This window comes from Ranitomeya variabilis, chromosome 2, assembly GCF_051348905.1.
Source record: "Ranitomeya variabilis isolate aRanVar5 chromosome 2, aRanVar5.hap1, whole genome shotgun sequence".
NCBI classification, from domain to species: Eukaryota; Metazoa; Chordata; class Amphibia; order Anura; family Dendrobatidae; genus Ranitomeya; species Ranitomeya variabilis.
In genome coordinates this window covers 222,279,309-222,291,514 of record NC_135233.1, presented here as the reverse complement: position 1 = coordinate 222,291,514, position 12,206 = coordinate 222,279,309, and the positions used below count along the sequence as shown (strand labels likewise).

General features: G+C 43.5%; 1 protein-coding gene across 1 annotated transcript; it reads left to right on the top strand.

Moving 5' to 3' along the window:
- Window positions 1-517: 517 nt before the first annotated feature.
- Window positions 518-6,888, top strand: ATP6V1G1 (ATPase H+ transporting V1 subunit G1). The gene is made up of 3 exons (XM_077283710.1): window positions 518-696; window positions 2,314-2,414; window positions 6,314-6,888. The coding sequence occupies exons 1-3, from the start codon at window positions 615-617 to the stop codon at window positions 6,485-6,487; spliced, it is 357 nt and encodes a 118-aa protein (XP_077139825.1). The 5' UTR covers window positions 518-614; the 3' UTR covers window positions 6,488-6,888.
- Window positions 6,889-12,206: the final 5,318 nt, after the last annotated feature.

Sequence of the window (12,206 nt, the reverse complement as noted above, 5' to 3'; positions counted from 1 at the left end):
AAATGGTCTGTGTGCATAGTCCCCCCACTCAGGAAGGTGGTCTGTGTGCATAGTCCCCCCATCCAGGAAGGTGGTCTGTGTGCATAGTCCCCCCACTCAGGAAGGTGGTCTGTGTGCATAGTACCCCCATTCAGGAAGGTGGTCTGTGTGCATAGTCCCCCCATTCAGGAAGGTGGTCTGTGTGCATAGTCCCCCCATTCAGGAAGGTGGTCTGTGTGCATAGTCCCCCCACTCAGGAAGGTGGTCTGTGTGCATAGTCCCCCCATTCAGGAAGGTGGTCTGTGTGCATAGTCCCCCCACTCAGGAAGGTGGTCTGTATGCATAGTCCCCGTCCTAGGGCCGCACCGGCAGTAACAGCTGCCTCCTCTCATGACTGACCGACCAGAAGGATGATTGATCAGTATCAAACTGCAGCTGCTCTCAGACTCGCAGACACGTGACAGGGCGAGGATCACGTGACTGTCACAGGGCCTCAGGGCGGGGCTGGCAATGAATGAGGTGATCACGTGATGCAGCCAGTGACGTGTCCGGTCATCTGACACGGAGAGATAATTTTTTCCACTCTGGTGAACGGCGGCGTCTGTGGCGGCAGCGACTACTCCCGGAGCTGAGACATGGCGAGTCAGTCAGCGGGAATCCAGCAGCTGCTGCAGGCCGAGAAGAGGGCGGCCGAGAGAGTGGCGGAGGCCCGGAAACGTGAGCGCTAGTTACCATGGTTACATGTTCCCACAGGTCCCTGTGCTGTCGGCCTGTTGCTTCCCTTCCCCCCAGGGATTACCGGCACGGAGAGGCGCAGTGCGAGCTGCCGGCGGCGGCGGATGCTGGGGGTGGTAGTCAGCTGCACCCGGAGAGAGGGAGAATTAAGGGGATCCTTAAAAGGAGGTTTTTTACTTTATAGTCTAATATTTTAGTACCTCATTAAAGGGGTCCTCCACCTTTTGAGGACTTTATTTCTCCTAAATGCATTTTTTCAAGTGAGTTTCATGATTAGCGTGTTGCACCTTTCCCTTCTTTGTGGGATGAGTGAGCTGAGGGGGACTCACTGCCAGATTCTCCACAGCCGGCAATGGACAGGGCAGCACTGAGGCTGTAGGAGGCAAACGGTGCAGAACTTGGAATGAAACCTAATTACAAAAAATGATTTTTAGCCCCATGTATAAAAACCCACTCTTCCTGCTATCCCCACAGATCTGCGGGTCACATGACACTCAGCCCCTTCCTCTGACAACATGCCCAATCATCTACCGACATCTTGTACTTGTTTTTTTTTTTTCTCTGCTCCGATCTTCTCCCGTCAGGACTCCGGCTGAGCTGCTAGATAGGAGACCCGCCGTTCTCGTACCATACTGCGGCTTCGGCGCTGCATTTGAGTTGTCAGGTGTCACACAAATGACATGATGCCAATCCTAGCTAATGAAAAGCTGTGCTGGGGACGCCGGATGGTGAGAGATCCATGGACTCTTGTGTGGCCGCCGGGTACCACTGATCTGGACCGGAGTCCTGCGACCCATGTACACGGTCAAGTCGGCAGGACCACCAAAGATCTAATGTGCATAGAGGCCTCGGACTCTGCCCCCAACAGATGATGTAGGAGCAGAGGAGGATTGGGCATGATCACCAGATCCCTTTGCTGGCTGCAGGTCTCCGGACCTAAACTCACCCGCATTATGTGCCTACATGGCAGTTGAGTTTGGGTCCGAAGATGCGCTGCCAGTCCAGACATATAGCGCCAGGCTTGGTGATTGCTAGCTATTCAGCCCATTGTATAGCCACCATAGCATCAAAGAGGAAATAAACGTGTTCTGATGGCATGCAGCCTGATGATGGCAACCATTACCAGGATAGAAGGGTAGAGAACTTTTTCTGTTTTCACGCAGAGCGTAGATATAGAAAAAGCAAAATATACGTTTGTGCCTATGTCCTGTCCGATATATTTTCCAGAAACCTCATCATCCCAATAAAGGGGTTGTCTCCACTCATTAAAGGTGATGGAGGGGGTGCAAAGTGCCTGGCAAATAAGGAACTGCATTAGAGAGTGCACAGAAGAGCCCAAACGTCAATCTTAAAGAGCGCACTGCCCTCCTGGCAAGAGGAGCGGTGCACCTAAAAGAAAGGAGCATAAGACAACGCCGTTATATGCTGCCTTCTTCCGCATTGTCACATCAGAGGTAATAGCGCATTGGCTGGGACACAATAGTTGTAGCCTCGAAGACATGGTGGCTTCCAGATGACATTGCCCTGATTGTAGGTCGCTGTGCCTCGTTACCATGGGGCATCCATTATAACTCATCTCCAACCTTCTGTCTATTCCAGAAAAGAACAGGCGTCTGAAACAAGCAAAAGAGGAGGCGCAGGCTGAGATCGAGCAGTACCGGCTGCAGCGGGACAAGGAGTTCAAAGCTAAAGAGGCTGCGGTACGTACTAAGCCTGCACAATGGTAGCCTGTTTGGAGAAGAATTAAAGGGGTTGTCCAGATTTTTTTATTTTTAACCCCTTTTTGCCATCGAATGGGATAGTACATCCGATGTCAGTACCCCCGCTTTGATGTGGGCTCCGGTGGTGAGCTCCCATCAAAGCCGGGACATGTCAGCTGTTTTGTACAGCTGACATGTGCCCACAATAGGCGTGGGTGGAATCGCGATTCATCTGCACCTATTAACTAGTTAAATGCCGCTGTCAAACTGACAGCGGCATTTAACAAGCGTTTCTGGACAGAATTGCGCGTATCAGTGACCCCCATCACATGATCGGGGGTCATCGGCGCGTCGGCATGACAACCAGAGGTCTCCTTGAGACCTCTATGGTTGTTGATGCCGGATTGCTGTGGTCGGCGCTCATAGCAATGCTGTAATCTGAGCATCGCCTCTATGTAGCAGAGACGATCAAATTGTGGCAGCTTCTATTCTCCTATGGAGGCTATTGAAGCATTGCAAAAGTTAAAAAAAAAAAAAGTTTTTAAAAATATGAAAAAAATATAAAAGTTCAAATTACCCACCTTTCGGCCATTCAGAATAAAAAAAAAAAAAAAATCAAACCTACACATCAAAACGCCAGAATTAAGATTTTTTGGTCGCTGCGACATTGCATTAAGGCTACTTTCACACTAGCGTCGGTACAGGGACGTCGCCATGCGTCGGCCCGACGTACCAACGCACGTTGTGAAAATAATGAACAACGGGGGCAGCTGATGCAGTTTTTCAACGCATCCGCTGCCCCATTGTAATGTCCGGGGTGGAGTTCCGGCCGCGGTCGGAAATGGCGGACACGACGCACAAAAAAAGTTACATGTAACTTTTTTTGTGCCGACGGTCCGCCACAACACGACGCATCCGTCGCACGTAAAAAATGTAAAATGTAAAAAAACACTACATACTCCCCTTCTGATGTCTGTCACGTCCCTCGCCGTCTGCTTCCCGCCCTGACTGTGAGCGCCGGCCGTAAAGTAAAAGCAGAGCACAGCAGTGACGTCACCGCTGTGCTTTACGGCCGGCACTGACACAGTCAGTGCTGGAAGCTGACGGCGAGGGACGTGGCAGACACCGGAATGTGAGTATGTAGTGTTTTTTTTTTTTTTTTTTTTTTTTTTTACATTTACAATGGTAACCAGGGTAAACATCGGGTTACTAAGCGCGGCCCTGCGCTTAGTAACCCGATGTTTACCCTGGTTACCCGGGGACTTCGGCATCGTTGGTCGCTGGAGAGCTGTCTGTGTGACAGCTCTCCAGCGACCACACAACGACTTACCAACGATCACGGCCAGGTCGTATCGCTGGTCGTGATCTTTGGTAAATCGTTTAGTGTAACGGTACCCTTAGATGAAAAAGAACCTAGACATGTTTGGTGTCCATGAACTTTTAATGACCTGGAGAATCATAATGGCAGGTCAGTTTTAGCATTTAGTGAACGTAGTAAAAAATCCAAACAAGTGTGGAATTTCACTTTTTTTGCAATTTCACCGCACTTGGAATTTTTTTCCCGTTTTCTAGTACATGACATCGTAACACCAATGGTGTCGATCAAAAGTACAACTCGTCCCCCAAAAAATAAGCCTTCACATGGCCATATTGACAGAAAAATTAAAAAAAAAGTTATGGCTTTGGGAAAGAGGGGAGAGTAAAACGAAAACGCAAAACCGAAAAAAAGCTCCGGGAGTTAAAGGGTTCTTTTACTTTTTTTAAAGGTGTTTTAAAACAACTACAGGAACCACTGGAAGATGTAAAAGAACAAACAAACAAAAAAACCCTTACTTTCTATTACCATCCAAGTTTTTCTATTGCCGCTAGTATCCATCAGTTTGATGCTGTCATTAGATCACTGATGTAATCATGTGACCCGCCTGCGTCATATAGGATGGTGTGTCACAATGTGTGAAATTTTTAGGATTGCTGCCTCCCACCACAAAAGGCTGATTATAGGGTGATGCTGCTTTATTAATTCCCCAGTTTAGATGAGCTTTTTGACTGGCGGGAAAAAAATTGATCCATTTTTATAGCAACCTATATTTTATAGCTTCGACCCCTGGATGAAGCTTTCTTAGCGAAACGCGTGGTGGGCACCTGATATCTACACTCTGTGATAAATATGCAATGGATTACTTGATTTATATACTTTTGCAAACGCCTGGGCTGATAAGTATCACAGTTATGGTCTGGACTATATGACATTGTCGTACCTTTCTTGGTCCTATTCATACATATGGATGTGTCCTCTTTAATCAAATTGATGGTTTATCCTGTTTTCTAGCACTTGCACGTTATCATAGTTGGATTTTTATGTACTTATCTATTTGCATTATATATCCCCCTGGATGATGCAAGTAATATACATCTAATGTAGACCTATTGCTATTTGTATCCAGGTGTTCCCACCCTTTTTGTTGTTCCTGTGTCTCCATTTGCTTTCCACCTGCTCTTTTTCACTGGAAATTATTTTAAATATGTATTTTAAATTTTGCTTCAATAAAAAGGTATATTTTCTAAGCCCATTATTGAAAAGCTTGTTTCGTCATAGTGCTTGTTGAAATAGATCCAGTGAAACGTCCTTCCCCCATTCCTTCCTTCCTTATTTTGCTCGCTCATTTGTTCCACTTGACACTCCCTCATATTAACATTTCATGTGACCTTGGATACTGCAGTAAATGGGTGACAAATGCAAATCGCATGGGGATTGGACAATCACTTGGTTGGTAAGATGGGCATGCAGTGACTATCAGGTGGGGTCGATTGGGGTCATTATTATACATGCCTGAGAGCTGCCATCAGTGTCCTCGGGTGTACAGTGAAATGTCCCTGCACCTTACAGATGGGACTCATCTGGTGATCGGACGGCTCCCATTATTCATTATGATGTATGTTACCTTGTGAACATTCATAGTGTTTTGTACTAAATCATACACAATCTAACATTTATCATTGTTTTATTGCATCCTAAAAAAAAAAAAAATGAGCGTTTTCACAAAGCTTTATGGATCAGTTGCGTTGGACGTTTCAGGCTCGATTGATTTCTAATGGAGACTGATTTCTCTTGTAGAAAATTCCCAGCGTTTCCTTGTTTTTAATGTAGTTAAACACAAATTTCTAACACTATAGCCTATACAGTAGTCTGCCACATCCCTGATATACAGGAAAATGTATAGTCACTTGTACCACAGACCCATATACACGGTCAAGTCGGCAGGACCACCGAAGGTCTAATGTGCATAGAGGCCCTCGGACTCTGCCCCAACAGATGATGTAGGAGCAGGGGAGGATTGGGCATGATCACCAGATCCCTTTGCTTTCCCAGGAGATGAGCAGCAGCGTACAACCCTGTCCCCATTAACAACACGCATGATTAGCTGATCACGCATGTGTTTGGGGAAGTGAAGAAATGGACTAAGGCAGAGAATAAAGTAGCCCCAACCATCAGACTACAGGTCTAGGTTGATATTGCCGGAGGAAATTAGGCTGTGTGGGACCATATAGTGCTGTGACCCAAAGTTCCCTGTGTGAGGGGTAGTGAGCATGTGCGACCAGCACTCCACTTACTGTCTATGAGTGGTGGTCGCACATGCTCACTACCGCTGCAGTCACAAGGGAACGTCAAGTCTCCCGTTCTTGTGATTGGCAGGGGTCTCTAGGCAGACCCCTCAAGCGATCATACTTTTATCATCCTCGCCTGAGCAGAGGACCACCCTCTACTACCTAATAGAGTATATTGTTTTCTTTTTTTGTTTTCTTTTAACTGGACAACCCCTTTTAATAATAACTTGTGTTTCTTTATATTGCGGTATTGTTTGTTGTATGATTTCACTATGTCTCCGGTATCTTTTTAGGCTCTGGGCTCTCATGGCAGCTGCAGCGAAGGAGTGGAAAAGGAAACCGTCGAGAAGATCTCCATCATTCAGGAGAACTATCAGCAGAACAGAGAAATGGTTTTAGATCAATTGCTGTCCCTAGTGTGTGATATAAAACCAGAAATACACATCAACTATCGTATTAACGGTTAGAGTCCCCTATGGGTCAGCTTCGCTATCCTCATGGCTGATTTGTGCTATTTATTGTGCCCCGGGCACACAAGCAGCTCTCCCTGAATTTAGGACTGCCCCCTTCCCTGTTCATTACTGTCTATGCAAAGCCGTGATTTAGTTGGTGGAGTAAGATGAACGAAATACCATGAGCCTTACACAAGGGGTTAACCATTACACAATATGGCATTCCTTATTATGTGAAAGGGGAACCAAAAGTGTGTTTTTTTTGGGAGGTTGAAAAATTATAATCTTCCAAGTCTACTACTTTTGAGGAAGAAGCGTGTCTTAGTCAGATCTCAGATTTTCTACTGATTTGTCTTAGTTTTGCGTTTCCTTATCTACCTTTTTAATATTAAAATATTATCGGATTCCCTTCATAACCCGTGTCTTTATTTCAGTGCAGCTTTATTTTATTTTTTAGCTCCATGTATCCCGTGCCGTTGGCTGATCATTCAAACGCTTTATGGGAGAGGGAAAAAACGAGCACAGTCTAAAATAAAAATCAGAAAAAGTGTTTTAGGAACTGCATTATTCCAAGCACCCCCCACCCCACCTGCAAGACAATCACAAGGTGCTCATGTAAAGCCGAGCCACAGGCTAGGCTTCATAGAAAATTGTGATTTTAGTTATATACTGTGGTATTGCATTATCTAGATTAACGAAGCACTCCCATTACCAGTTTTAATATATAGAAGTCATCATATTATGTATAGCACTGTGTACTTACAATTGCTCATTTTTCCTTCCTACCCAGCTGATTCTTCTCTTTTCTCTGCTCTGTGTAGAAACAGGAAGTCTCTTGTCTCTGTGTTTCATTCACCTCCCTTTTCCCCCTTGTCAGGGACTTTTGCAGTGATTGAGTCATGCAGGGAAAAGAAACTTCATGTTTCAACATAAAAGCTAGAAGAATTAACCACTTCCCGACATGTGCCGTACCTGTACTGCTCTGCGGGAACTGCGTCCAAAGCGCTGCTGACTACTGACCGGGGGAACATACCCGAAGGGGTCTAGTTTCCAAAATTGTTGCATTTGTTGGAAGTTTCCACTGTTTAGGCACATCAGAGGCTTTCCAAACATGACATGGCGTACTCTAATTATGCCAGCAAATTTCACATTCAAAAAGTTATTTGGCGCTCCTTCCCTTCCGAGCTCTGCCGTGCGCCCAAACAGTAGTTTCCCCCCACATATGGGGTATCGGTGTACTCAGGAGAAATTGCACAACAAATTGCATGTTCCATTTTCTCCTGTTACTGTTTGCGAAAGTAGTAAAAAATTAGGTCTAAAGGAAAATTTTTGTGAAAGAAAAATAAATGTTAATTTTTTTCCTTCCGCATTCCAAAAATTCCTGTGAAGCATCGGAAGAATAAACTTCTTGTATGTGGTTTTGAGTACCTTGAGGGGTGCAGTTTTTAGAATGGTGTCATTTTTGGGGTATTTTCTGTAATAGGCTCCTCAGTCACTTCAAATGTGATGTGGTCCCTAAAACAAATGGTTTTGCAAAATGACAAATCGCTGGTCAACTTTTAACTCTTAATATAACTTCCTAAAAAAAGATTTTTTCAAAAATTGTGCTGATGTAAAGTAGACATGTGGGAAATGATATTTATTAAAAATTTTGTGCAATATGACTGATTTCAGGGCATAAAAACGTAAAAGTTTGAAAATTGCAAACTTTTCAAATTTTTTTTATTTTTTTGCCAATTTCCGTTATTTTTTCTCAAATAAACACAAGTCATATCAAAGAAAATTTACCACTATTATGATTATGAACTACAGTATTCTCAGAATCAGTGGGATCCATGGAAGCGTTCCAGAGTTATGACCTCATAAAGTGACAGAAGTGGTCAGAATTGTAAAAATTGGCCTGGTCAGGAAGGTGAAAACCACCCTCGGGGGCTAGTCAGTTTTTAATCAGGTGATGTCATACACGTAATGGAAAAGAGAAGAATAGAAGGGGAAAATGGGGTCACTTGAGGGGGATTCTGTCCTACATACTTAGGGGCTCTGTATATGGAGTTCGCAAACTATTTTAGCAAAATCTGCACTCCAGGAGGAAAATAGCGCTCTCTTCCTCGTGAGTCTTGCAGTTTTGAGAATAGGGAATATGCAAAACGTAAAATGTTTTTTGTTTTTTTTCATGAACAACTAAAAGAAAAAAAAAATTAAAAATGTATATAGTAATTAGGGTGTAGGACAATGTAGTGGTGCCAGTCAGCAGCTTGTATTTCCTTTGTATTTTTTGTCTATCTCTTTGGAACATCTGTGCTGTGTATGGGAGCGGTTTTGATAATATTATATTAGGGAATCTTTGTAAACTTACACAGTGGTCCTGAATGTGATCTTCTTGTACAGTCTGCTGATTGCACGGCCTTTCTATGTTATCATGCATGCCTGGCCTTATCTGAACATCTGCCTGTATATATATATTTAATGAGCGTCTCCAGGCCTCCTGCAAAGCCAATTAATTTACATCTATGTACTTGACAGTATTAAATAGCCTGGATATAAGCAGCATAGTCTGCAATTTATCTGTACCTGATGTCATATAACCAGAATTCAGGGTGCGATGCAACATATCCGCTGAGAGAAATCGGTGGCAAACATTGCTGCAGATTTTTACTGCTTTCACTACGCTGGAAAGCATAACATCTTTAACCTTTAATCTTTCGTATAGATTGGTTTTCACTCCGAAGTTCATTTGCTTTTCTGTTGTGGATTTTCTCTGCAACACATGGATGAGATTTTATGAAATTCTGATACTGTCATACTCTTATCATTCCTCCCTGCTCTGTGTGAAAAATATGGATTCGAGGATGAAAAATGCCACTTTATATATGCCCCAATGGAACATTTCCTAGGGTGTCCATACAAGTGCTTAAATAAACAGTACAGACCCAAAGTTTGGACACACCTTCTCATTTAAAGATTTTTCTGTATTTTCATGACTATGAAAATTATACATTCACACTGAAGGCATCAAAACTATGAATTAACACATGTGGAATTATATACTTAACAAAAAAGTGTGAAACAACTGAAAATATGTCTTATATTCTAGGTTCTTCAAAGTAGCCACCTTTGATGACTGCTTTGCACACTCTTGGCATTCTCTTGATGAGCTTCAAGAGGTAGTCACCGGGAATGGTCTTCCAACAATCTTGAAGGAGTTCCCAGAGATGCTTAGCACTTGTTGGCCCTTTGCCTTCACTCTGCGGTCCAGCTCAGCCCAAACCATCCCGATTGGGTTCAGGTCTGGTGACTGTGGAGGCCAGGTCATCTGGCGTAGCACCCCATCACTCTCCTTCTTGGTCAAGTAGCCCTTACACAGCCTGGAGGTGTGTTTGGGGTCATTGTCCTGTTGAAAAAATAAATGATGGTCCAACTAAACGCAAACCTGATGGAATAGCATGCTGCTGCAAGATGCTGTGGTAGCCATGCTGGTTCAGTATGCCTTCAATTTTGAATAAATCCCCAACAGTGTCACCAGCAAAGCACCCCCACACAATCACACCTCCTCCTCCGCTTCACGGTGGGAACCAGGCATGTAGAGTCCATCCGTTCACCTTTTCTGCATCGCACAAAGACACGGTGGATGGAAACAAAGATCTCAAATTTGGACTCATCAGACCAAAGCACAGATTTCCACTGGTCTAATGTCCATTCCTTGTGTTCTTTAGCCCAAACAAGTCTCTTCTGCTTGTTGCCTGTCCTTAGCAGTGGTTTCCTAGCAGCTATTTTACCATGAAGGCCTGCTGCACAAAGTCTCCTCTTAACAGTTGTTGTAGAGATGTGTCTGCTGCTAGAACTCTGTGTGGCATTGACCTGGTCTCTAATCTGAGCTGCTGTTAACCTGCGATTTCTGAGGCTGGTGACTTGGATAAACTTATCCTCAGAAGCAGGTGACTCTTGGCCTTCCTTTCCTGGGGCGGTCCTCGTGTGAGCCAGTTTCTTTGTAGAGCTTGTTGGTTTTTGCAACTGAACTTGGGGACATGTTTTCAAAGTTTTCCCAATTTTTCGGTCGGACTGACTGACCTTCAATTCTTAAAGTAATGATTGCCACTTGTTTTTCTTTACTTAGCTGTTTTTTTCTTGCCATAATACAAATTTTTACAGTCTGTTCAGTAGGACTATCAGCTGTGTATCCACCAGACTTCTGCACAACACAACTGATGGTCCCAACCCCATTTATAAGGCAAGAAATCCCACTTATTAAACCTGACAGGGCACACCTGTGAAGTGAAAACCATTCCCGGTGACTACCTCTTGAAGCTCATCAAGAGAATGCCAAGAGTGCAAAGCAGTCATCAAAGCTTTGAAGAACCTAGAATATAAGGGTATGTGTCCACGTTCAGGATTGCATCAGGATTTGGTCAGGATTTTACATCAGTATTTGTAAGCCAAAACCAGGAGTGGGTGATAAATGCAGAAGTGGAGCATATGTTTCTATTATACTTTTCCTCTATTTGTTCCACTCCTGGTTTTGGCTTACAAATACTGATGTAAAATCCTGACCAAATCCTGATGCAATCCTGAACGTGGACACATACCCTAAGACATAATTTCAGTTGTTTTTACATTTTTTTGTTAAGTATATAATCCCACATGTGGTAATTCATGGCTTTGATGCCTTCAGTGTGAATTTACAATTTTCATAGTCAAGAAAATACAGAAAAATCTTGAAATGAGGTGTGTCCAAACTTTTGGTCTGTACTGTATATAATTTATGGGCTAGCTTAGACGACCATCTGAAGTCCCGACCTATTGCCATTGATGAGGCTTGATCGTTTTGTTCTCTCCTTATGTGTCAGCAGCTTATTCCAATTTTCCCACTGAAAACAGATGCACGCTCGGTAGTGCATGCATATATGACACATGGGAGAAAGAACAATTGACTGAAGTAGCTAATGTTATGGGCAGCTTTAAAAGGGGTTTTCCAGTCTTGATGTTAGATTGTATATATTTCTGCTGATGTAGCTTATAAATGTTCTTTTATTATAAATTTCACCTTTGAAGATATGCTACATCCACATCCAAGGGTCAGTTGAGGCACTGTCATGTAATGGTTCAAGGATTGCAGTCACTTGACCAAAGGATGAGCCTTAACTATTGATGACGACATTTCTTCGGCAGGGTGTCCTGGAGCTCAGTTTTGAACCAAATAATAATTTTACATTTACTTATTTTTCACCAAAAGAGCACAGTCCTCATAAAGCATCACAATCCTTTCCATAGCTTATACAGTAGCTTCTGAATATTGGGCAGAAAATGCAAAACAATTGTCTAATTAGCTGCCTTTTTTGTTGCAGGTATCAGCCATTTTCCTCTCTTTGAGTAAAGTTTATGTAGCTTGCTGCAGTGTAAGGAGACTTTTGTGCATCACTCTCGCAGGTATCGTGTTCTGTGTATAGTCAAAGGATTGTGCTTTGTTGCCCATAAGTAAACCCTGATTCACACTATATATTCGGCATGTTATATCTATATTTGAGGCATAACAGGAATGCAAAGGACTCCAGAACAAAGCGAGTCAGGCCTCCACCATCTAATAACAGGAAACTGAAACAGTAGTAATAATTAAAATGTATTCATTGGCATTGGTGCAAATTGATTCTCTGGATCTCGTCCATTGGCTGTGTCGGTAAATCTGTTCCTGAGAACCGCCTAAAGTATTTGCTCATCTTTTGATTAGCTGGCCTGGGAC